Here is a 27,145-nt window from a genome sequence, read left to right as displayed (position 1 = left end):
AAAGTCCTTAATATAGGACTGACCAAACTACCAGTTGACATTAGCTTCTCTAGGAAATAGGAAATACAACACTATAGAACTACTATATATTAGCAGCCACCATGGTTCACTTTATAAAGCATTATAAATGAAGAAAAATAAAAAAACAAGCATTAAAATACATGGCCAGTCAAGAATTCTGCATCTCTGTACCTCAAAGAATTAAAAGTTTCCACATCGATGGCTGTGATCCGCATGGTAAGTATTGGGTTTTGCCTCAAGCTTTCTGAAAGACTTTGATGTTCTGCTGTCAAGAAAGAAAGATCTGCTCCCTGCAAAGATTAAATTAAAGATAATAAGCAATAGTAATCAGGCATTACTCCAGCTAATGAAAAAGATATACTGTAAGATGTCGCTCTCTTATCAGGATATCCAGATGTGAGCATTATTTATAAAACATATATATGCCTATCCTCTGGATAAATCACCAAATGTATTTTTACTTAACTACTCTCTATGGGGGATACTACATCTAAATCCTTTCTTTGGGGGAAGATAGAGCTGCAATTTGGTATTAGATGAGATGCGACTATCTCTTGTCCAGCAATGTACTTATTTTCACATTATCATGACAGCTTCCAAAAGAGGGCAAATTTAAATAAATAACCTTCCTGCAAAGTCAATACTTGGTATGGCTTCAGCATGGAAACCCATCAATCTTCCTCCATTTTGCAGTGATTCAGGTTCCCCAATTGTTTTCCCTTTAACCACCTTTTGTCTGTCAATTTTCCAGTAATAGTATGTGACAATATAATAGAGCAAGTGTTCCAGATTATAAATAGGAGAATACAACAGGAGACCGCCTGCATAGACGACTCAGATTAATAATTAGAGGAACTTTCAAAACCAATTTCACATGAAAAGCAAATAAACCAAAACATAAAAATGGCCCAATAAGTAATCCATGTCGTGCCAGAAATCTTAATTTAAGGTCTAGTTCAGCACTCCCTTGAGCTAGGTCTTATTCACTTAAAGGACATATAGTCAAGAACATTTTGTTCATGTCTACAATGAAATATATTCAGTTTATTGTGGTTGTGTTAGCGTATTAGCTTTCTCGTTTTGTTTCCCACTAAAGATACAGAGAGGTTCTACATAACGTAACTTAAACAGAAAATAAACATATACACAAACGAATCACAGGAAAATGTTTGACATTGATTATATCAATAAATAAATATGTAGAATGGTTTACATTCATTATGAAACGTTGCCATTACCATGCTTTTTATTACTTGCCAGTTGTTGATATATAGAAATTAGGGGGTATTCATTTATATGGAACCTGCTCATTAGGTTATTTTGTTTTTTTTCTGTGTCTGTAGCGTCTCAACCACACACAGTTCAGCAGAAACAATGACATAGTCCAGATCTGCATGTACACAAAATGTCAACTGCAGAATCAACCTACACAGGTCGAGTGATACAGTTACAAACCACAACGCAACTGCAATGCAACTAGATTGGGTGGATCTACCCTTTGTTGTGTTGCAGTTGCAATGTGGTTTGTAACTACATGACGTCTGGTTCCCATACAAAGTAATGGAAGAATTAAATTGCAGTATCAGAAACTGCAACACCACCAGATTGAGTAGTTCTACCCTTAGGATTTCCCTACATTTTGGAGCATTCATTTAAACTTTACAAGCTTTTTGAAACCTGCAGCTGGGGAGCAATGCCTTGAAGCGATATAGGGAATTGTAGGGGATCCCTGTGTTCTATTACCAGCCTGGTCTATGCTAGGACTGGTGGATGACCTATTATTCACTGCATTGAGAGACGGGTGCCACTGTGTGTGTGTGTGTGTGTGGGAAGGAAGAGGGGGGGGGGGGGGGTTCATGGCACACCAAAGATAAGAGTAATACTGTAAAGTTTATTATAACACAATGAACCCCTGACAGTTCTTAACAAGGACAGAGGTGTCAGCAGAGAGCACTGTGGTCAGACAGAAAATACCTATTCAACTTTCTCCGGGGCATACAGCAGCTGATAAGTACTAGAAGGGTTAAGATTTTTATATAGAAGTGATTTACAAATTTGTTTAACAAATCTGTTTTCCATCAGAGTACCCCTTTAAGGGGTTGTCTGGGGATAAAAAATAAAAAGTTATGATAATCAATAACCCCGATCCCAAATAAATGCCATTCTGATGGCTCCCAGTACCAACGCATCACCACTTCTCGCTGTTTCCTGTGACATATTGTCCCGGCAGTAACTGTCTCACTCTTCTAAGCACTAACTGTAGCTGTGTCCAGCCTCAGTCAGAGAATGGCTGAGCATGTAGTTCCTAAGTCACTGGAATTAGGAAGAAGCAAGGATGAGCAGGGATGGGGAGCTGTAGGAACAGTAGCTATGGGTAGCTAAGTAAGGTAATTATTTCTCTTTTTATATACCACCCCCAGCCATATATACGTTTTTATTTTATTCCTTTATATGTGTATATAGCAGACTCAGGACCTAAGCAGGCTTCAAACTCCAAGCTTACAGCTGGGGCAATCTGTCAGGTTTGGCGATAACTCTAATCAACGCATAATAGGAGAGTAGCAAAATGACAGCACACTGCAATACATTAGTATTGCAGAATACAGTACAAGTGATTTAAAAACATTAAAAAAGATTCCAACCTCATCAAAAAAACTAAACTAAAAAATAAACATAATTGATATTGACATGTGTAGAAATGCCTACATTACAAAAACATATAACATTATTGATCCTGCACACTACATAAAATGGAGGAAAAAAGCCATTTGGGTGACAAAATAGTATGGTATCATTAGTATAATAGTAATACTGTTTAAATGGTAGTAAAGCATAACAAAAACTATATAAATTAGGTATCACGGTAATATTACTAACCTGCAGAAGAAGACAAGGAAATATGAAAGAGCAAAAATGAAAGACTTCTGTGTCCTTAAAGGGCGTATATTTATAAAGATGCCTAGCCTGCCAAACCAGCACTTACCTCCCGTTCTTTCCCGATGCTACTGGTATCACTGCTTTAGTCAATGGTGTGATCCTCTTCCTGGTGACTGGGGTAGATCCGTCCCAGTGCAGATGTTGTAAGCCCTGACACAAAGAAGAGGATTGCACTAGGGACGAAGCAGTAATATCTAGAGAGCACGGGAGGTAAGTAAAGAATTTTTTTTGTAGGGGACAGGCTGGCCATCTTTATAAAACAAAAAATAAAATAAAATAAAACACCCTTTCGGTCAGAGTACCTCTTTAAGGGGTTAAGAATAAAAGCATGGTATATAAATGACAAATTCTCTACAGCTGCCATTGTCATGAACGGGGAGCATGGAGAAGTGAGCCCTAAGCTGTCCCTAAAACCACTGTCCCTTTAGACACAAAAACAATGTCTGAACAGGACCTAAAGCATAAAAATGCAAAAACACAGAAACGGACATTACAGCTATATTTTACTCCTGCACAAAGGAATGTGAGTTCTGTAATAGGAATATGTGTGAGCATAACTTAATATCATTACCTGACACAATGTTTGAAGTGGCTGTTAAGAAAATATTATGAATGCTTTCATTATAAGTAGATGAAATGACTTCTATCTTTGTTATTAAGCAATATGCTTTATTCACAAATTTACTCTTAAAACAACTAAAGAAATGAAGAAATTTGGTACCAAGCATTTACAGCACAATTAAGAACATAATACTGAATATTTTACATATGAAAAAACTCACAATGTACTGCAGACGTAAAATGCTCTGAAGGCATATCAATCGAATGCAATGAAGCAATGGGAAGACATGATAAAAATGAAGTGTCAAGACTCAGATGTTAATGTTTGATCACAAAATGTACAGATTTTCCCGGTGTTTTTGCCTTTAAGAGAAATAGCTTTTTTGGCCCCTTTGGTGTTTTCTTTCAAAATTTGTTGGGTACCATAAAAAAAAAAAAAGAAGCAGTAGGGATGGAAAAAATTTATTTAACAAAATTTATCTCTTTAATAACTGGGCGGGCAGGGGACAAAAATGTAGCCGACAGAAAAAAAAAAGCAGACAATAATAAAAATTTAGAAATGTACATTTAAATTTAAAAATAATATATATTTTTTTATAATTTATTTTTTTTACATTTTTATTAGTTATGTATTTTAATAATGTGCTTAATAAAGTGTGTGTGTTTTTAACTTTTTTCTTAATTTTTTACAATTTTAGGTAGTACTACTACTCCCAGCATGGAACACACTGTTCCATGATGGGAGTAGTAGTTCCTGTACTAATGCATAGATCGCCCCGGGTGTCAGGAGTGACACCCGATGCGATTGTCCTATCTATTGCAGAGATGTGCAGCGGCTTTATACAGCGCTCTGCATCTCTGCTCTGTACTCCGGAAGGCCAGTGATGTGAATAGAAATTCACATCATTCATTCATATTTTCCGCCTAGTGTGGTGATTGGCGGGATGGTGGCAGCCAATCCCCCTCTCAGTGGGAAATATGAATCAGTGATGTGAATTTATATTCACATCACTGGCCGGTACAGAGCAGAGATGCAGAGCCACAGAGCAGAGCCGCTCCGCATTTCAGGGATGAAGGACGATTGCAGCGGGTGTCAGGAGTAACACCCACTGTGATCTGTCCTTAATTGCAGGTACTTCTGCTCCCAACATGGAGCACACTCAGCTCCATGCTGGGAGCTGTAGTACCTACATTAATAGACAGATCGCAGACAGTGTTACTTCTGACACCTGTTGTGATCTGTCTATTAATGCAGGTACTAAAGCTCCCAGCAGAGTGTGCTCCATGTTAGGAGCAGTAGTACCTGCAGTTAAAGCGCAACTGTCATGGATTTTAAACCCCATAAACTAGCCTCAGGATGAAAAAGTTGTTAGAAATTACAGTTCAAGCATACCTTTTGCTGCTGTCTAGCAGTTTTAATCGGGCTAAAAAATGCTTTTTAGGAAAGTCAGCAACAGTCGGATATCCTCTGTATGTCAGCGCTGGGAACGCTGTGTGATTGACACACAGGTCCAAGAGCATAGGCCCCTTATTCTTATATGTGGGTGTTGAGTTTTCTACTGTAAAAGAATAAACAGTGCCCATTCTCCTTGCACAGCGGTGATGCGATGCGAGCGGCCAGCTCTCACAGAAAGTGCTCGCTCCCCATGGGCGGCATAAGCGGAATGAGCTAGCCGCGCATCGCATCACCGCTGTGCACTCTAGGAAGATAGAAGAATGTGCGGCTGGCTCATTCCGCTACGACATTACGCAGCGCATAGGGCCTCAGGGGACAAGCACTCGCAGAGAGAGAGAGCGCTTTCTGTGGTGCCCGCATCGCATCACTGCTGAGCACAGGAGAACGGGCACTGTTAATGCACCACCCGCATATAAGAAGAATAAGGAGCCTATGCGCTGGGACCTGTGTGTCAATCACACATCGGTCCAAGCACTGACATACAGGGGATATCTGAATGTTGCTGACTTTAATAAAAAGCATTTTTTAACCTGATTAAAGGTGCTAGAAAGCAGCAAAAGGTATGCTTGAACTGTAATTTCTAACAACTTTGTTATCCTAGGGCTAGTTTATGAGGGTTAAAGGGGTACTCCGCTCCTAGACATCTTATATATATGTTATATATATATTATAAGATGTCAGATCGCCGCGGTCCCGCTGCTGGGGAGCCCCGCTATCATTACAGCACAGAGCGAGTTCGCTCTGTGCGTAATGACGGACGATACAGGGGACGGAGCAGCGTGACGTCAAGGCTCCGCCCCTTGTGACATCACGGCCTGTCCCCTTAATGCAAGTTTATGGCAGGGGGCGTGACGACGACCACGCCCCCTCCCATAGACTTGTATTGAAAGGGGCGGGTCGTGACATCAAGAAGGGCGGAGCCGTGACGTAACGATGCTCCAGCCCCTGTATTGCTCGTCATTACGTGCAGAGCGAACTCGCTCTGTGCTGTAATGATAGCGGGGTGCCGCAGCGGGGATCCTGGGGCTCCCCAGCAGTGGGACCCCGGCGATCTGACATCTTATCCCCTATGCTTTGGATAGGGGATAAGATGTCTAGGGGCGGAGTACTCCTTTAAAATCTGTGACAGTTGCGCTTTAAGGAAAGATCGCCCGGGTGTCACTTCTGACACACGTTGCAATCCTCCTGTATAATGTATAGCTCATCTATGGTTCCCTGCACTGATGTATATATACACACCTATTCCCACAGAGAGTTATGATTGGCTGGAACCATCCGTAGAAGACCATAGAAGAGGGGCCCCCTGCCTGCCCGCATCTATACATTAAACAGGAGGATCGCAATGGGTGTCAGAGGTGACACCCAGGGCGATCTGTCAATAAGTACATGTACTACTGCTCCCATCATGGAACAAAGTGTTCCATGCTGGGAGTAGTAGTGGTACAACCTAAAAAAAATTAAGAAAAAAAGTGAAAAAACACACACACTTTATTCAACACATTATTAAAATACCTTATTAATAAAAAGTTTAACAAAATTAATTATAACAAATATATTATTTTTACATTTAAATGGCCCCTTTCAAAATTTTTATTATTGTCGGCTACATTTGTAGTTCCCTGCCCGGCCACTTAAATTGATTCCTGTTTAAAAATGTATAAAAATGTTGTTATAAAAAATGGTACATTTTGTTAAATACAATTTTTTCCATCACTACTATTATTTTTTTTTTAATGGTGCCCTATGAAATTTTAATAAAAAAGGTATCTCCATCGCTAAAACCGCTTGCAAAAATGCCAAAGTTAAAACGCACATGGCATTTTTCTTGGCGTTTTTTCACTCCCATAGACTTCTATAGGAGGAAAATGCCAAGATTTTCCTGAAAAAACGCCATGCGGCAGAATGGGAGTTTTTATTGGCGTTTTTGCCACACAAAAAAAAAAAACAAGTGGAAACCTAGCCTTATAGATTCTATCAACATGTCTAAACAAGAGGGCTATTTTGTACCATGGCTAGAAAATGCTAAGATTTCTCTCATCTCTTCACTGTCTGTGAAGACATCATGACCTATAATGAATTTGTCTTCTTCCTGACACAGACAATTATTTATGTTTCATATAATGAACAGAGGGCAAAGTAGTAATGACAGTGCTGAAAGAGAGTTCATAGCATCCAGATAAATTAGTGCAATTACTGTCCTCATAAAACATCCCGCAATCCTATGTGTCCAGATCAATGAAATGGCTTTCTTTCCAGTCAAAGGAGTCTGACATTATCCAAGCACATGTCTTTAGAATGGTAAAAGCAGCAGCTGTATATCGACAGGACACAACACATAGAAACCTTCAATGGGTATGTTCCCAGAATAACATCTTTTATATTCGGTTATAACAAGTCAACTTACAGGATAAAAGTCATTAATTCCATATGGTTTTCCTTTTCTTTGCCCACATTTATGAACATATATTCCTTTTTGGATGAACGGCAATGCATTTGTCCTTAAAGAAGGATAAAGAAAACAAAATAAATGAGTAGGGTTAAAGCAAACAGAAAATATTGCAGATATTAATTGTGAATTTGAAGCAGATTACAGTTATATACAAGGTATATGGGTGAGATCTTACAAATTTCAGAAACATTCACAGATTAATAAATCTGCAGGTTGTCCATTTGCTGAGATTTTTGCCCTGCGATTTTTGTGGCATAAAAATGCCAGAAAAAACGCCAGAAAAACTGCCACAGTTTTTCCCTGCATTTTTTACTGGCGTTTTTACCTTTCTGTGGAATTTGCCATTTTTGGCCCCTTTGGCGCTTTTTTTTACAAAATAGTTGGGTACCAAAAAAAAAAAAAAAAGGATGCAGTAGGGATGTAAAAATGTATTTAACTAAATGTTTATTTTTTATAACAACATTTTTATACATTTTTTTATAAAGTGTGTGAGTGTGTTTAACTTTTTTTTTTTTTTATGTAGTACTACTACTCCTAGCATGGAACACACTGTTCCATACTGGGAGTAGTAGTACCTGTACTATAGACATATCGCCCCAAGTGTCAGTCTGACACCCGATGTGATCGTCCATAATATAGCAGAGATATACAGCGCTCGCATCTCTGCTCTGTACTCCAGCCAGTGATGTTCTATTCACATCACTCATTCATATTTTTCGCACAGAGCTGTGATTGGCCAGATGGTTGCAGCCAATCACAGCTCTGAGGAAAAGATGAATTAATGAGTGGCCGGCCCGGAGTATTGTACAGAGCAGGGATGCGAGCGCTGTATACAGTCGCTCCATCTCTGCTATAGACAGGACAATCACAACAGGTGTGAGGAGTGACACCCGTTGTGATGTGTCCTTAACTGCAGGTACTCCTACTCCCAACATGGAGCACACTCTGCTCCATGCTGCGAGCTGTAGTAACTGCATTGATAGACAGATCGAAGCGAGTGTAACTTCTGACAACCGCTGTGATCTGTCTATTAATGCAGGTACTACAGCTCCCAGCATGGAGCAGAGTGTGCTCCATGTTGGGAGTAGTAGTAGGAAAGATCACAGCGGGTATCACTACTGACACCCGCTGTGATCCTCCGGTATAATGTATAAATGCAGCCGGCGCTCTCCTATGGTCCCCTGCACGCCGTATATACCGTATACACATTCCGATTTCTCACAGAGAGCTGTGATTGGCTGGAACCATCTGACCAATCACAGCTCTATGCTGGAAATATGAATATGTGTATATATACGTCAGTGCAGGGGACCATAGGAGAGCGGCCACAGCATCTATACATTATACAGGAGGATTGCAATGGGCGATCTGTCAATTAGTACAGGTACTACTACTCCCATCATGGAACAGTGTGTTCCATGATGGGAGTAGTAGTACTACCTAAAAAAAAATAAACAATAAAGAGATAAACACACACACACTACATTTTTATTATCGCCGGCTACATTTTTATTGCCCTGCCCGCACACATAAATTGATCCCTGTATAAAAATTAATAAACATTTCGTAATAAAAAAGATACATTTCATTAGGTACAATATTTTCCATCACTACTGTATCTTTTTTTTTATTTTTTTAATGGTACCCTATGAAATTTTAATAAAAAAGGTATCTCCATCACTTTTTTGGATCGCTAAAGTCCAAAAAAAGTATAAAAACGCCAAGATTTCAGGGCAAAACACGCCAAACTAGGTTTTGTCGGGCATTTTGAAAATCCAACCTCTGAGCCCGATATTGCTGAAAAATGCCAAAAGGATAAAAAAAAAACGCCAAACTGAAAAACGCTAAGTGAATCTGGCATTTTGCAGTTTACTATTGACTTGCAGCTAACATCTGGCCGCTGCGTTTTTTCACTGAAAAAACGCTGTGCGGGAAAATTGGCGTTTTTAATGGCGTTTTTGCAAAAAAAAAAATCTCAGTGGAGTTCCAGCCCAAAGGGGTTTTCTAGGATTAGAAAAACTCTGCTTCTTTCTTTCCACAGGTTATGTCTTGTATTGCAGCTCGGCTCTATTGAGGACTGAGCTGAGCTATTGGGACTGAGCTGCAGTACTACATGCAACCTGTGGACAAGAGTGGTGCTGCTTTTGCAAAAAAAAAAAAAGCAGCATTTTTCTAATCCGTGACAACCTCTTTAATATCAACAGGGAAGTCAAAATCGGCAATAAAATCTGCAGGCAACAAATAGTTTAGCATATTTTACTGCAGGTTATCCATGGATCTATAACAATATTGGTAACTGGAGATTTATAAACACAGTTTTTTTTTTTTCTACATAAACTTCAGGAAAATCATATCAGCAAATCAGCACCAAATCCACATGAAACATTTAATGACTTAGTGCAAGTGGATTACAATGATGAATTTCGGAGCAGCAAGCAAAGTGTTTTCCATCAAATTTACTTTAATCTGTATGAAAAGTGAATGAAGCATGTCAGAAAATAGCATCATTAAAGCCTCTACTGATAGTAAGGCTACCTCTTTAATTTATACTTTGGACTTTATTAAAGGGTACCTTTCATCAAAAAAAAAACTTTTGATATATTATAGATTAATGTTTGCAGAATAATTTTCCAATAGCATGTTATTAAAAAATATGCTTCTTTCTATTGTATTTTCCACTTTGAGTCCTAAATCTCAGACTGCAGCCGGGACACAGACAAGTTCAGCACTGCTCCCTGGCAGGGAGCAGTGCTGAGCTTGTCTGTGTCCCGGCTGCAGTCTGAGAAAGAAGCATATTTTTTTAATAACATGCTATTGGAAAGTTATTCTGCAAACATTAATCTATAATATATCACAAGTTATTTTGATGAAAGGTACCCTTCAGCAAAAAGCAACAAGATAATGGGTGAATACTCCCTGTTGCAATGAGAAATAGGTGAGGGCTGCAGAGGACTCAGGAGGGAAGATACTTGTTGTGCCACACAGCCTACTACAGTGAGTGGTTGTAGTGGACTATGTAGTGCAGGATGGCAATTATCAGAATATGCAGTTGGACAGTCTGGCCATTTCTGAAAACAAGTGATGAATAATCAGAATTTCTGATATCTTAGGCACAAAATGAATAAACCACTCAGTACTAGAAATGCTAATGATACAACGGTTAAGGACATAACTGAATCATGTTCATTTTACAAAAAGAAATCTCTTTTTAGTGAAACAGAAAAAATATTCAGATCTTTTTTGCCTTTAAATGTTTTGGTAGCAATTACGATAAACATCAATTACACTAATCCTAATAACATCCAAATTAAATAATCACCCTATAAAAACAAAACAAGACAAGGGAATGAATGAACAAATAAACTAATAAACAAATATTGCTGATGTCTCCCAAATGAGCTGCTATCTTCTCACATGCTTACTATTGTACAATTATTCATCATGAAAAATACATCACTAGAAATGATATCATTGCAAGAGTTCATCGCGATAAATTATAATAATTGGAGGTATAAATGCAATCAAGATCAAAATAAAATTCAGAATATATATATATATATATATATATATATAATATACACACACATCTATATATATTCTGAAATTAATTTTGATCTTGATTGCATTTATACCTCCAATTATTATAATTTATTGTGATGAACTCTTGCAATGATATCATTTCTAGTGATGTATTTTTCATGATGAATAATTGTACAATAGTAAGCATGTGAGAAGATAGCAGCTCATTTGGGAGACATCAGCAATATTTGTTTATTAGTTTGTTTATTAGTTTGTTTATATATATGTGTGTATATATATATATATATATATATATATATATATATATATGTGCTCTTGGGGCCCCTGCAACACGCAATATGTTCTTACTGGTGCAGTTATTATATCTATACAACGGGTATTATAAGTTGATATTAAGTTCCTCAGACAGCATTACTGCTTACATTATCTCATCACTCAAGGAGCCAATAAGGTATATGTAGGTTGTATTTCCATAGATCTCACTACTTCGGGGATAATGTTCATTCCATTTGTAACTGGATCACTAGATCTTCCAGTCTTCTGAATCAGCTATCTCTAAAACGCGTTTAAAAACTAATATCTGTTTACATTCTATTGAACCACAGAACAGTATTGTTTTACCATCCATCAATATCCACAAGTTTTATTTCAACATATTTTCGATAAGTTAGCTCACGAAGGAATATATTCAGCAAAAGTGTCAGCACAATGATGAACAAACATCAGCACTAACATGTAACACAATAGGGCTTGGCCAGCTTTTCTGCACCTGGTTCATAGGTCTCAATTGTCTTGGCCTTGCTTTAAAGGGAATGTGTACCATTGGTGTCCTCTATCAACGTGATGTCCAGGGGTCCTATTACACAGGGCTATTATTGGCTGAACAGGAGTATATCGCCTTGTGTAATAACAAGTCATCAGCCAACTAACAACCAAACATTGGTCAATCTGATCTGCTAAATATTTTCAGTCATCTGAAATCGATCCAGCCATTGTTTGTGCAGCCCTCCCCGCACGATTACCGGGATAGGTAATAGGCTCTGTAAATGAACACAGATCTAACAGATTGGCGCTTGTTTACACAGCGGCTTGGACAACGTAATAGGCCCTAATAGGAAGAGAAGTGTGCAGGCACAGAATATCAAGCCCTAGTGGGCCGTTACCAAAAACTAAAAATGATCCCTAAAAAAACATGTGACCATACTATATGTACTGCCTTCTCCACTGTGCCTGCGTTTGTTGCTTGTACTGCTATGGGTGAGGCAGAGTGATCTGTATCTCACATGCTTCTCCATGTGGCACAAACTTCTTTCCTTGAACTCAGATACATTTATATGACAAATATTTTTAAGAAGATGAATTGGCAGGTTCATTTTACTTATTTTTCATGCTTGTAGTAAATATCTATTTGGATGGGATTAGAATGAGTGTAATATATTGATATGTTGAGTTTGTATTAAACAGTTATAGATAAAAATACTTGAAAATACAATGCAAAAAAAGCTGGTATTTGTAATATATACAATTTGCATGTCTTTGTGGATATAAAATCGTACCTGTGAATTTTGCATTGTCTGCTGCAATGGTTAGAGGCGCTGCCCTTTTCCACATTATTTTATCTCATTCACTAACTGAAATAAAGCTATATAGGTCATTACCTAAAACATATCTATGATGGCACTAGCCCATTGGATCCAAACAGTAGAACGTTGATTTGTGAGAATGAACATAAAGTCAATTAGCCAAAAATGCCTCATACAGTATATCCAAGGAAAGTCAATAGGATCTGGCAGCCACTAATATTGGAAATCCTCAAATTATCTGGTGGCAGGAGACGGAGCTCCAGGCAAATGTGCCTTGTAATGAAACAATCACTATGTCTCAATTTTAGAATATCCCACAATGTCCAATGTCATTACATTACAGCTTTACTTACTCATTGAAAGCTTCCAGGTATTGAATGTTAGTTAACCAAACTTATGTTCACACTGTCATTGCTTCCTTTATTATTGGAGCCATGGCAGCTTTGATGCTTCCTCCCCCCTCCCCCCCTACAATGTAAAGTAGTGAGTGCATAGCCTGTATAACAGTGTTTAATGTTTTATCCTCTCAAAATAACTCAACACACAATCATTAAAGGGGTACTCCCCTAGAATATTTTCTTTTTAAATCAACTGGTGCCAGAAAGTTAAACAGATTTGTTAATTACTTTTATTTAAAAATCTTAATCGTTCCAGTACTTATATGCTGCTGCATGTTCCACAGGAAGTTCTTTTCATTTTGAATGTCCTTTCTGTCTGACCACAGTGCTCTCTGCTGACACCTCTGTCCATTTTAGGAACTGTCCAGTGCAGGAGCAAATCCCCATAGCAAACCTCTCCTGCTCTGGACAGTTCCTGACATGGACAGAGGTGTCAGCAGAGAGCACTGTGGTCAGGCAGAAAGACAATTCAAAAAGAAAAGAACTTCTTGTGGAACATACAGCAGCAGATAAGTACTGGAAGGATTAAGATTTTTTAATAGAAGTAATTTACAAATCTGTTAAAGGGGTTATCCACCATAAGGTGATTTTAATACGTACCTGGCAGACAGTAATGGACATGCTTAGGAAGGATCTGTGCTTGTCTTGGGGCTAAATGGCTATGTTGTGAGATTACCATAACACTGTGGCTAGCTTTTTGTGAACTGATATTTCCTGTTTGACTTTTCTTTTTTTGACTACAAATACCACAATTCCATTTTCCTACCTCCCACACATCAGCCATCCCACCCATTGAAACATAAATGAGCTGCAGTCATCAAAAGACCTGTGTTTTTAAATCAGGGTGCCTACAACTGTTGCATTAGTTGCAGATTGATCTCTCTCCCACCAAGCGATTCCTCCACCCATTGAAGCAGGCAGGCTCCCTGTCCTCAGCTGACTAGTGAGTCAGGTCTCGGCTGCATTGCAACCTGGGAAAAATCTGAGACAACAGTCATTTTGTATGCCGGTAAAAATAAATACAGGAGCCCAAAGACAAGTGTGTCTTGCCGACAGTCAAGCATGACGGTGGGAGAGTCATGGTTTATGGCCTGCATTAGTGCTGCCGGCACTGGGGAGATACAGTTCATTGAGGGAAACCATTAATGCCAACATGTACTGTGACAAACTGAAGCAGAGTATGATCCCCCTCCCTTCGGAGACTGGTTCTCAAGGCAGTATTCAAATATGATAACAACCCCAAACACACCTCCAGGACGACCACTGCTTTGCTAAAGAAGCTATGAGTTAGGGTGATGGACTGGCCAAGCAGCTTTTCCTCTATCCATCTTTAAGATCATGTCTGACATTGTAGTAGCAAAAGACACATGGGGGGGAAACCTATCCAGAGGAAAAGTTGACCAATTGCCCAAAGCAACAAATCAGAATGCTTATTTTATTTTTGAGACACCTTTTTAAAAATTTAAGAAGTACTTTTCCCCTGCATAGGTTCTGATAAATCTCCCCAATAATGTCTAACCAAATCTTTAAAAAGAGGTTGTCAAACAGTGGGTCCCTCGCAACCTATTTTTTCTGGATTAGAAACCATTTACACCTGTTTTTGTTCTCCATTTACACCTGGTTTTGGTCTAGAATAATAAAGTATGATCAGGAGTATCACATTATATATGTTTTTTGTATGCATCTGTACAGGAAAAAGCTGTCAACTATGCTTTTCTATACAGGAAAAAAAAGATATGGTGATGCATACTGGCAATGCATATGCCTAAAGGGTTTTCTTTGATCATACTGTGTGCTATATCACTGTTTCCCCACCATGGTGCCTTCCGCTGTTGCAAAACTACAACTCCCAGCATGCAGGTTGTAGTTATAGTTTTGCAACAGATGGAGGCACCCTGGTTGGGAAACACTGCACTAGATAAAAGAGACCCTAAGGATACACTTAGCATATCCGCTAGGAGCTTGCCTACAGCATACAAGGAATGTGTTTATAAAAGTAAGTGTAAACAGAGCCCTACTCAGATCTTCAGCTTTGAGAGCGCTGCAAATGAAATAATGACAAGGAAGGAGCAATGTGACTTGGAAGGGATGAAACCACAACTTTCTGAGAGAGATCTTGTTAAAGTAAAGCTCAATAGACATGTCAGTATTCTTGCATTGTGAGCTGAACAAATGGCTACAGTCTTTAAGAGCAAGATCATCTTTACCATACATGACTTCATATATATACTTCAATTATTCATTTTTCTTTATCTTACCTGTTTTTGCCAAAATGACGATATTCGTAAATTGTAACAGACTTGTCATGTGCGAAAAAGAACCCAATAAATTCCCTGCAAGCATCACGACCATTTCTAAGACAAAAAAAAAAGATCACAATTTACAGTAACACTCAATACACAAAAACAAGACTTAAGAAAGAATAAAAAGTATTAGCTGAATCCAGACTGTAGTAAATTTCATAAAAAAAAGACAAAAATACACAAATCTAATCAACATTAAATCATTACAAGTGATTTTTTTTTTTTTTTTTTACTGTGGTTTAGCCAGGAAACATCTTTATTCAAAGGGTAGACGGTATCCAATGATGAGTACATGAGCTACTTTCATCAATAAAATCATATCACTAAATAGTTACAGTCTGCTAGTACGGTCTGCTCAGACACCATAACACAATCCATAGCTCACTAATTTTCATTATACAAAAATAACATCAAATGCCCTGGGGGTACTAGATTGTGGTTTACACGTTTATTGGGTTTAACAGAGCATTAACAGACTTTTAAGATTTATATTCAAGGGAATTTAATAGTTTTAGAAGAAATTATACTGACGTAATGCTACAACAAATGATATTGTGAGAAGTGTTCCCTGCAAAAGCTTTAAAATGCATTGTATGTTAGAGGTTCAAGGGGTACTCCAGCGAAAAAAAAAATTCTATAAAGATGCCCAGGGTGCCTGATTTAAAAAACAAGCTATATACTTACCTTCCATGCTCCACTTTCTGGTGCTGGAGGTCAATAAGTCAGAGTGTCCCTCAGGCACTCACGGGCTGAGGTGGGACATTCCTGCCACCAGTGAAAATCTGAGTAGCAATGTATTGCACGGGGTAGAGACCAGGACCAGCAATACTGGAGGCAGTGGGGAAGCACTGGAGGTAAGCTTTTTTTTTAGTTTAAGAAGGCACACCTGGCACCTTAAAGGGTTACTCCGCTCCCCAGCATCCAGAACTCAATGTTCAGAACGCTGGGTGCGGGCTTCCGTCTTCAAGGGGGGCGAGATGTCACGAGAGGGCGGATGTGAAAACAGAAGCCCACACCCAGCGTTCGGAACATTGAGTTCCAGACGCTGGGGAGCAGAGTAACCCTTTAAAGGGGTACTCCACTGGAAAACATTTTTCCATTTTTTTATCAACTGGTGCCAGAAAGTTAAACAGATTTGTAAATTACTTCTATTAAAAAATCTTAATCCTTACAGTACTTGTCAACTGCTCTATGATCCACAGAAAGTTCTTATCTTCTTGAATTTCCTTTCTGTCTGACCACAGTGCTCTCTGCTGACACCTCTGTCCATTTTAGGAACTGTACAAAGTAGGAGCAAATCCCCATGGTAAACCAATCCTGCTCTGGACAGTTCCTAAAATGGACAGAGGTGTCAGCAGAGAGCACTGTGGTCTGACAGAAAGGAAAGGAAGAAAAGAGCTTCTTCTGTAGTGTACAGCAGCCGATAAGTACTGGAAGGCTTAAGATTTTGAACCCCTTAAGGACCAAGCCCATTTTAGCCTTAAGGACCAGTCCAAATTGTTACGCCGAGCGCTCCGGATCCCCGCTCCTCCCCGGAGCGCTCGCGGCGTTCACCTTCTCGCAGCGCCCCGGTCAGACCCGCTGACCGGGAGCGCTGCATTAATGTCACCGGCCTGTCCCCCGACGGCTCAGTCCCGGCACGCGCGGCCCCGCTCCCTAGGGCGAGCACGCGCCGGCTGTCTGCAATTTAAAGGGCCAGTGCGCGACTGATTGGCGCCTGGCTCAATCAGTGCTCACACCTGTGCCCTCATTATAAAACATCACTTCCCCTTCCCAGCATTGCCGGATCTTGTTGCCCTTGTGCCAGTGAAAGCGTTCCTTGTATGTCCCAAGCCAGTGTTCCAGACCCTCTGCCGTTGCCCCTGACTACGATCCTTGCTGCCTGCCCTGACCTTCTGCTACGTCCGACCTTGCTCTTGCCTAATCCCTTTTACCGCGCCTATCTCAGCCGTCAGTTGGGGTTGAGTCGCTATCGGGTGGAACGACCTGGGGGTTACCTGCCGCTGCAAGTCCATCCCGCTTTGCGGCGGGCTCTGGTGAAAACCAGTAACCCCTTAGACTCCGTTCCCCTGGTACGGCCCACGTCATCACCCCACTGACACAGAGGATCCACTACCAGTATCCTCACAGTATCCGGATCCTGACACAAATATATTTTTGCGTTTTCGATTTTCCTCCTCGTCTTCTAAAAAAACAATAACTCTTTTATAGTTCCATCTACAGACCCATATAAGGGCTTGTTTTTTGCATGACCAATTGTACTTTGTAATGAAACCTCTCATTTTACCATAAAATGTATGGCAAACCCCCAAAAAATACTTTTTTAGGGAGGAAATTGAAATGAAACCCACAATTTTGCACATTTTGGAGGGTTTCATTTTCACACTGTACAATTTACAGTAAAAATGACGTGTTCTTTATTCTGTGGGTCAATACGATGATAATACGATGATACCCATGGCTAGATACTTTTATACTTTTTGTACAAAATCAGTAATCTAAAATCGCCCTATTTTGACCACCTATAACGTTTTCATTTTTCCGTATATAGGGCGGTATGAGGGCACATTTTTTGCGCCATCATCTGTACTTTTTATTGATACCACATTTGCATATATAAAGCTTTTAGATTTTTTTTTGATAAAATATGAATTTTTTATTTTTTTACGTTTACGCTGTTCACCGAACGGGATCATTAACATTATATTTTGATAGTTCAGACATTTACGCAAGTGGCGATACCAAATATGTTTCTAAACAAAATGTTTCTAAAAAAATTTACGCTTTTTGGGGGTAAAATAGGAAAAACTGTCAATTTTCATTTTTATTGGGGGAGGGGATTTTTCACTTTTTTTTTTACTTTTTATTTTTACATTTTTCAACTTTAAAAAAAATACTTTTTATGTCCTATCTATGGACACTATGGGACTATCTATAGCAATCATTTGATTTCTAATACTGTTCAGTGCTATGCATAGGGCATAGCACTGATCAGTATTATCGATGATCTTTTGCTCTGGTCTGCTCGATCTCAGACCAGAGCAGGGGATGATGGGAGACGGATGGAGGCAGGTGAGGGGACCTCCGTTCACCAATAGAGATGATCGGATCCCCGCAGAAGCGATGCGGGGAATCCGATCATCTATTTTAACAGGCACACTGCTGCAGATGCCGTAATCTGTACTAATCACGGCATCTGAGGGGTTAATGGCAGACATCCACGCGATCGTGGATGTCGGTCATTACCGGCAGGTCCACGGCTGCTGCTAGCAGCCGGAACCTGCCGTGTATGACGTGAGCACCGCTCCGATGCTCGCGGTCATACACAGGACGTAATTGTACGTCCTGGTGCGCTAAATACCGCCGCACCAGGACGTACATTTAAGTCCGTGGTCGTCAAGGGGTTAAATAGAAGTAATTTACAAATCTGTTTAACTTCCTGGCACCAGTTGATTTAAAAAGAAAAAAAAATAATAAATTTTCCAGTGGAGTACCCCTTTAATAGAGAAAAACTTTTCAACAGACTAACCCTTTAATTTCATCATTGGTAATAAACATAGCTGTCTCTATGGAGACATGATCACCCATGGCTTTCAGCTTTGGGAACACCCCCTAAAAGCACAGCATTGCATCATTAATGCTGCTCCCAAACAAGAAAATGCTCAAAAATGGATAGTTACTCATAGGCTGCAACATACGAGCATTTATATACACATTTTTTAATCTATATTACACATGCAAGTCCCAGCCTGACAGCTGGTCTAATGCCTGAACTGACAGGTGTCAATTTGGGTCATCAAACCCATGCTCGGGCCAGGACTTGCCTAATGCAGTCTCCTGCTGGTATAATGGGTATTTCAGGGGTTGTTGTTTTTAAGAACATAGCCTAAAAAACAAGAAAACAACCCCCGAGGTCAGCTTGTGCAGTCGCCTGCTCAGCCAATCAGCAGCTGATTAGCTGAGCTGGCAATACCTTGTACTGACCCCAAAACCATATGCGCTGCACAGCTGGACTGGGAGCTCTGAGCGACCGGCAGCAGCAAGGGTGTGAGGAAGGTAAGTATATGTTATTTTCTTGACGAAGTCAAATGGGTGTAGTGCTGGTACAAAGGAAAACACAAAAGGCAAAAAAGTGGCTCGTTATAAATTGATCTACTGCTTCTCAGCAAAACTAACAAAACTAACTAAAACTAAAAGGCAGTTAGCATACATTTTGACTTAATTGTATAATTGTGGGTCCCAAATCTAAAAGTGTAGCACCACATGGCAACCAACGACAATGCAACACCAGCACCCACTGGGAGAGAGCGACCCAGCAGTCTAGCAACCACACTGCTGCCAGACTACGTCCTGGGCTCTAGACAACGCGACCACACAGGCACAACACTGCAGCAATAATGGTGGCCATACAGCACCACATCCCAAAAGCTTACCTTTCCATGTGTTTTCCCTGAATACGTTGGTGTGAAGTGGAAAGTGGGCTTACCCATCTGATCAAAATGCATACCAACAACATGAGTTTTAGTACATTTTGCTAAGAAGCAGTAGATCAGTGAATATCATGTGGAGATATGGCCATCTTTTTTTTTTTTTCTCCCTATAGAGATGCAATGGGCAATTATATCTTCTAAACAAGCATATTGTAGTCAGGACATCTCAAGGTCTATATACTATTTTAAGGAGTGATAGTAATGTGCTGAGTATGTTCCTTTGTCATCGTATAGAAAATACTATAAAGACTGTGCTATTGAAGATAGTGGAGGTACATTTAAGATATTAGTTGATAGAGGCAATAGCCTAATGGGGTAGGTGACAACCACTTTCCTGACCCTCCGTTGCTACCAGAATAAAGGTATAGCTCTGCAAAGATATTGAGAAGAATAGATTAAAAGTAACTCTCAGGCTAATGGAAAAACATTTGAAGCATCATGGGAGTAAATTTATATTTTCCAAAAAGTCCTTCATTTAAAGGGGATGTCTCATGAAGATCACTACAGATTAGCCGCTCTAAAGGCTTAGGCACAGTGGCATAACAGCAGTGTTTCCCAACCAGGGTGCCTCCAGCTGTTGCAAAACTACAACTCCCAGCATGCCCGGACAGCCGAAGGCTGTCCGGGCATGCTGGGAGTTGTAGTTTTGCAACAGCTGGAGGCACCCTGTTGGGAAACACTGCATTAGAGGCTGATAAATGTAAAATTAGAAAATCCATGCTTAGGCTATGTTCACACAGAGTATTTTGATCAGTATTTTTAGCCAAAATTGAACAGACACTGAGAGAAAGTAGAATGGAAAGATTTGCACCTTCTTCTGTGTTGGCTCCACTTGTGGTTAGAGCTTGGCAGTATGACCAAAAATGTGTATCACTGTATATTTGTAAATTATGGCGGTTCCACAATATTTAACGGTATTTACCACCCATCCCCCCCCCCCCCCCCATCATCATGTGATGGGCGCAGCTTCCCCCCGGTTTATCAGCCCAACGCTGCGCTGTCCCCCACATCGGGGGACTAATCATATGTCACCCGCGAGCACTTCTCTCCCCCCCTGCCAAATAATGATAAGCCGCTGAGCTGTACTGTACTCTGTATTCCTGTGTCCAGGCCTCGGCCGGTGATAGGCTGAGCGCACTGTCATGTAAGGAGCCGGCCGGCTTCTTACATGACAGTGCGCTCAGCCTATCACCGGCCAAGGCGCGACATCGCTGCAGCCGGTGATAGGCTGACGGCTCTGTGACATTCCCATCCCCAGGAAGCAGCAAGAGCAGCGGACGGACCGTGAGGCCGGTTCCGGAGAAATGGGGGAACGTAGCAAGAAGGTGAGTTAAAGTTTGTTTTGTTTATTTTTGAAGCCCTGGCTCAGGATAGTTCAGTACTGTACAGCACAGTGGCTGACAATAATTGCAGAAGGGGGGGGGGGGGGGAGAAGCAGAACGGCGCCTGCGGGGGACACATGATTAGTTGCCCAATGTGGGGATAGCGCGCTGTGGCTGATAATTCATTAATTCCAGGGGGGGGGGCCCAAACGGTGTGGGAAAAATTCATATCGTGAACCGGTATACCGCCCAGCACTAGCTTGGTTAAAGGGAATACGGTACATAAAAGGGAGATATAACTTATCTCAGATCCATGGTCCATACCTTAGCTAGGAGCCAATAGAGAAATATGAAATGTCGCATCTACATGGCATTTTGCCCGGTTTTCAGCCTATAGTGGTGTTTGGCTCAGTGGTAGTTTTTTAAAACTGCTGTATGCTCTGGCTATGGCATTTGTTTTCAGAAATTGTGGCTTTTCCCTCTCCCATTGACCTCCCCTGCATTTTTGTGTTTTTGCCATTACATTAATTAATTACAAATTATTAAGTCATGTGATTCTTTCATCATGTAACTTTGGCATATTCAAACAGTTTTTTTCTGGCATTTCCTTTCATGAAAGAATCACATGACTTGTAATGAGAAAAATGCAGGGGAAAAACGTCACATACAAACGCCTTTACCCCTTTAATTTCATCATTGGTAATAAACATAGCTGTCTCTATGGAGACATGATCGTCCATAGCTTTCAGCTATTTTGGAAAAAAATGCCCCAAAAACCGGAGGAGAAAAAATGAGGGGGCATTTTTTTTTTGGGGGGGGGGGGGGGGGGGGGGAAGACTATGGGGGAGATTTATCAAAACCTGTCCAGAGGAAAAGTTGCTGAGTTGCCCATAGCAACCAATCACAGCTTCTTTCATTTTTGATAAAACCTATGAAAAATAAAAGAAGCGACTTTTCCTCTGGACAGGTTTTGATAAATCTCCCCCTATGCTCACGCATGTAATTTGGTATATATGGTATTTTTACCTTTACTGTAATTTCGTAGTGGTGCCACACAGAAGAAAATGCATTGTAATTTCATGTATGGAAAAGCAGTAATGGGTATGTAAACATCCTAAATGCTTTTTATGGTCCACAAGGTAAATAGAAAGCATGTTACAAGCTATGAATAATGTACGAATTGAGACTTCAGGTCTTTAGAATTGATGTTTTAACAAGAACAGAGAAAAAGCTGTATTGTTATCCTTTTACTGATACGAGGCTCTAATGCAATTGAGGCTTCAGAATCAGAGAAGCAGACTTCTTGTGGTCACCTTGGGGGAAATGTATCAAAACCTGTCCACAGGAAAAGTTGCTGAGTTGCCTATAGCAGCCAATCAGATTGCTTCTTTCATTTTCCACAGGCCTTGTCAAAAAGGAAAGAAGTGATCTGATTGGTTGCCATGGGCAACTCAGCAAATTTTTCTCTGTACAGGTTTTGATAAATCTCCCCCCTTGTTGGTACTGTGGAGATAACTGTACTAACTGGTTCAGAATTCATAGGGTATCATTCAGATATACTAAACTATGGTAACTCTCCTCTAACCACAGGTTCTCATTAAAATCCGGAACCGCACATTCAGATTCTGAAGAGAACTTTATCTTGTTACAACATAGAAGGAGCTGGTCAATGTCACATCTCATCATGTTTCTTTATTCTTCTATAGAAGTAAACACTATACTATGCCCCAATATCTACTTTCAATGCATAAAGAATGTCACTGAACCCAATAACATATGTAGAAGGGAGACAGTGAACTGGCACTACTATGTATCAGTACAGTCCAGGATAAGTCCCGAGGAGCACTGTGGCACGGTGTAGCAAACAGCAACTACGATAGCAAAAAGTAGGTGGTGCATTCAAAGCCTCTAAAAGACCAGCAAGTCCAACAATAATTCACAAGAAGAAAAGAAAGAGGCTGCACTCACCACGGAGACTTGAACTGTGCTTTATTTGCGGCAGATCATGGGGTACATTTGGCGGGTGCGTTCAAGGAGAGCGACATGTTTCGCGCTATTCTAGCGCATCCTCTGGCTCTTACCCTTAAGAGTCATAGGATGTGTTAGAATAACGCGCAAAACATATGTCGCTCTCCTTGAACACACCCGCCAAATGTACCCATGATCTGCCGCAAATAAAGCACAGTTCAAGTTTCCATGGTAAGTGCAGCCTCTTTCTTTTCTTCTTGTGATCCAATAACATATGTCCCTACAAAATAAAGAAATCTTCAAATTGGACTGTTCAGCTAAAAGGTAAGAAAAAGATTGAGGAATAATAAATAACTGAAGTAATAGTGATGGAATCCAACCTTAGATAAGAGGATGCATTAGGCAAAGCATTTGGCACAGCCCTGTAGTATTCTTGCTTCACAGTAATACAGCTCTCATGGACACTTGACCCATTTACAGTCCACAGAGGTGCTCAATCCGAAGAACAAGCATGATGTACAGCATGAAAGAATGAAGATGGCACTCACCGGTGATGAAAGAACGGAGACTCTTTATTAACAAAAAACGGCAGACAACAGCATCGTCCCGATGCTGTTGTCTGCCGGTTTTTGTTAATAAAGAGTCTCAGTTCTTTTATCACCGGTGAGTGCCATCTTCATTCTTTCATGCTGATCATCTTATTAAGTGAACGCTTGACAGATCAACATGGTGTATCAAACATCTTTTGGCCAATGTTCCTGCTGACGGCAGCACTGAAGGTCCGGGTGTTTAAATAACTCTGGTGTAATATACAGCTATGTGTATGCAAACTTATGTTTTTAATGAAATCTATTCACCATCAACCCATGCATAATGTAAGCCTCCAGATGCGTTTCTGTCCTAGCCTTGAACTGCCATGCACCACGTCTATGCCAGGGGAATATTAGTCTTTTTATATTCAATACCTATTAAGAAGATAATATGGACAATTATTTTCTTACACTTGTTATGATCCTGTAGTTACAGCAAACAGAACACAACAAAGTGACATTACTTAGATCTAGCGTGTCCTTGTAGATCCATCGAAAACAACAGAAATAATCCACTTAGGATCAAGCATTGTTACTCGAATGAAAGCAAAGCTGCAATGCCCCTAAGGTAGTAATAATGTGAATTGCTGAGATATGCAGATGAGTTAGCGATTCCAAATCCTTTTAAGATGAAATTTGTGGGCGTCAGGTTTTAAAATAAATCACATCTAACGTAAATTTGATGAAATAAGCTCCTCAGAAAGTAATATTTCAATCACTTGATAATGTCTCATAAAGGTCACTGAGGAGCACATCTTACCCTTGGGTCTGAAGGCTTTGAAGTGGTTACTCAGATGCGTACAGTCTACATTGACATCATCCTAAACATTACACTCTGGCTTGAAGCAGGCAGCACTGTTATTCCTAATAATATATACTGAGAGGTACCGTCTAAGATAGATCGGGCATTTTACAAGGAGACAGTTGTTGAAACGTCATATATGTTGTAAATCTATTTTTTTGCTAAATAACTATCCAACAGAATGGCTGCCGAGAAATAAATACAGGTTAGCAGCCTGCTTTCCTTTGGCAATGATCTTAGCTGTATTTCTATGTGATAAATATTGAAAGTTCCATTATCCAGTAGTGCGGCTATTATGGCTGGAGACATATGAGGGATTATGCAGTGGTCTAATAATCATGAAATCAATTTCTACTGTGCGCAGAGAACATTCACACTGAACAATGCCCGCACAAGGCAGGAACCAACCTGCTGCTTCGCACTGTGCACTTGTGATATTCTGCAATTTAATCTGGCCTTATGTGACCCAGTTCTACCTGAATAAATGATCTGGTTAAAACTGGGCTATGTGGGGTGAGAGAATGAATGCTTCTGAAGGTTAAAAAAATGATCACATGCAGCGGCTGTACATGTTAGAAAAGGAAAAAAGGATATTCATCACCTATGGACCTAATCCTTGAGAAGTCTGCAGAGATATCTTTCCAGCCTTTGAAGGGGTTATTCAGGATTAGAAAAACAAACCTGCAGATGGAGCGCCACTCTTGATCTCAGGTTGTGCGTGGTAATAACAACTCAACTCTATTCACTTCAATGACGCTGAACTGCTATACCAAACACAAACTAAGGACAAGTGTGGCACTGTTGCTGGAAGAAAGCAGCTATGTTTTTTGTTTATTTTTTTTTCAAATCCTGGATAACTACTTTAAGGGCAGGTTCATCCTGCAGCGGATACGCTGACGGCAGTCACAGAGGGACTGGAGAGCGAGCTCCCGGCTGTGGCTGGGTAGCTCTGTGTGTCAGCTTGTAGCGGTGAATTTCTATACACAGCCGCAGACGGGAGCTCACTCTGCAGTTCTTCTGTGACTGCCATAGGTGCATCTGCAGCGTTGAATATGTTGCAGATGCGCCCAGTTTGACCCCGCCCTTAGTGAATATTTAAAGAGTACCTGTCACAAAACGAAACTTTTTACATATTGTCCCTTATGTAATTATGAGACACTTTGCTATTTACTTGCTGTTAAATGGGCACTCTCATTAAAACTAATGTTTGCTATTGCACCCCTTACGGTAAATAGAAAATCTTTCTAATGTACTTTGTTTAAAAAAAATGAAGTTTTCTATGTTTTATTTGGGTTAAAAAAAACTGCCACTAGGTGTCTCCCTACATGTCCAGAGCACATTTCCCACATCTATTGCACAGACTTTGGACTCCTGCTGGCCTTGCAAAAGTACAAAATCAGGAAATACAGTCTGGAGTGCAGAGGGTGTGTGCGTGCAGCCTAAGCCAATCATAGCTCATCTCTTCATCACTGAACTGCTCTGGGCTGTGTGTAGCAGAGTGAGGGAGAAAGTTCTCCCCTGTATGACTTCAGATGATGTCACACCTGCAGGGTAACGCCCAGAAAATACAGAGTGATATCAAGGTAGAAAACTACAAAATAATAAAAATAAAGGCAGGTGGTGGTTTATCATGATGGGGGCAGTGAACTGGGAGGATTATAACATTTAACAGGATCATGAGAGGTACTCTTTAAAGGAAATCTTTTACAAGTTTCACCAACACTAACCAGCTGTACTGATTAACATGGTACATCTGTGTCCGGATCTGTCACTTCATTTCAGAATATGAAGATTAGCAGTCTAGGGGGTGGGGCTACAATTCCGGCCTCGGGCACAGTGACATCAGCACTGCTCAGCGTTTGGCCCAGCTAATTAATATCCACTTCATTCCCCACTCTGTTTTAGTGCCTACTGCACAAAGCAAAACTACAACTCCCAGCATGATTGGCTGTCTAGCGGAGAAAAAAAATAGCGCATGTACTGTTTTTATTTCTCCACTAAACTCCGGTAAATTACCAGATACCTTACGGACCCTATTCAAGTCAATAGGATCCTGTTGGGACCCAGTGTGACCTGGTGAAGTCCATTGTGTTCTGACCTGTTTTTGGGGACCGTTTGGCGCAAAAAAAGAGCCAAAGAATGTCCAAGAATATCTCCCATATGGTGTGACAATCTGCAACACTGCCACTACAGCTTTCACAGGGGTTATCACTAAGCTTCTTTGAAATACTTCATTATAAATTGGTTACTGTTCTAATGACACATCCTTTGCCATTATAAAATTGCGTAACTGGGCAGATCTGTCATTCAAAGGTATTTTTTTTTTATTTTAAGGATAAAAAGCTCTTTCATGAAATCTCATCTACAGACTATGCTACAGTGCGTACATAATGTGGAAAAAAACTGCAATATATGCTCTTGAAATAAGGATCTCTCATACAATGGTCTTATGGAGCAAGGAGATAAGCCTACACATTATTCTTTGTGTATTCAACACAGAACAGATTACCTGCAAATAATTCGTGCATCAAACCGTAGCTTGTTTGACAGCATATTTTCTGTTAGTGTTGAGCTTGTTCTTATCCTATAAAAAAGTCAAGAGAAAATTACATTTCCCACATATCAAGAAAGACATGGACTAAACTCACATTGCTGGGATTTAAAGGTACACACTGCACTTGGTAGCCACAATTCTTTAATGATTTTTATTTGTATTATTGAGCAA

The 27,145-nt window shown here is 40.2% G+C and overlaps 1 protein-coding gene across 5 annotated transcripts in view; it reads right to left on the bottom strand.

Moving 5' to 3' along the window:
* Nucleotides 1-27,145, bottom strand: part of CAPS2 (calcyphosine 2) — a 114,539-nt gene that overhangs the window by 26,659 nt on the left and 60,735 nt on the right. For all 5 annotated transcript variants that reach the window (XM_056574091.1, XM_056574090.1, XM_056574094.1 and 2 more), the window contains 4 exons: nt 26,930-27,004; nt 15,204-15,299; nt 7,380-7,473; nt 193-311 (listed from right to left, as the gene is read on the bottom strand). In XM_056574091.1, the coding sequence (XP_056430066.1) occupies nt 193-311; nt 7,380-7,473; nt 15,204-15,299; nt 26,930-27,004 (384 nt within the window). The remainder of the gene's footprint in view (nt 1-192; nt 312-7,379; nt 7,474-15,203; nt 15,300-26,929; nt 27,005-27,145) is intronic.

This window comes from Hyla sarda, chromosome 4 (assembly GCF_029499605.1).
Source record: "Hyla sarda isolate aHylSar1 chromosome 4, aHylSar1.hap1, whole genome shotgun sequence".
NCBI classification, from domain to species: domain Eukaryota; kingdom Metazoa; phylum Chordata; class Amphibia; order Anura; family Hylidae; genus Hyla; species Hyla sarda.
This window is presented reverse-complemented; position numbering and strand designations above follow the sequence as displayed.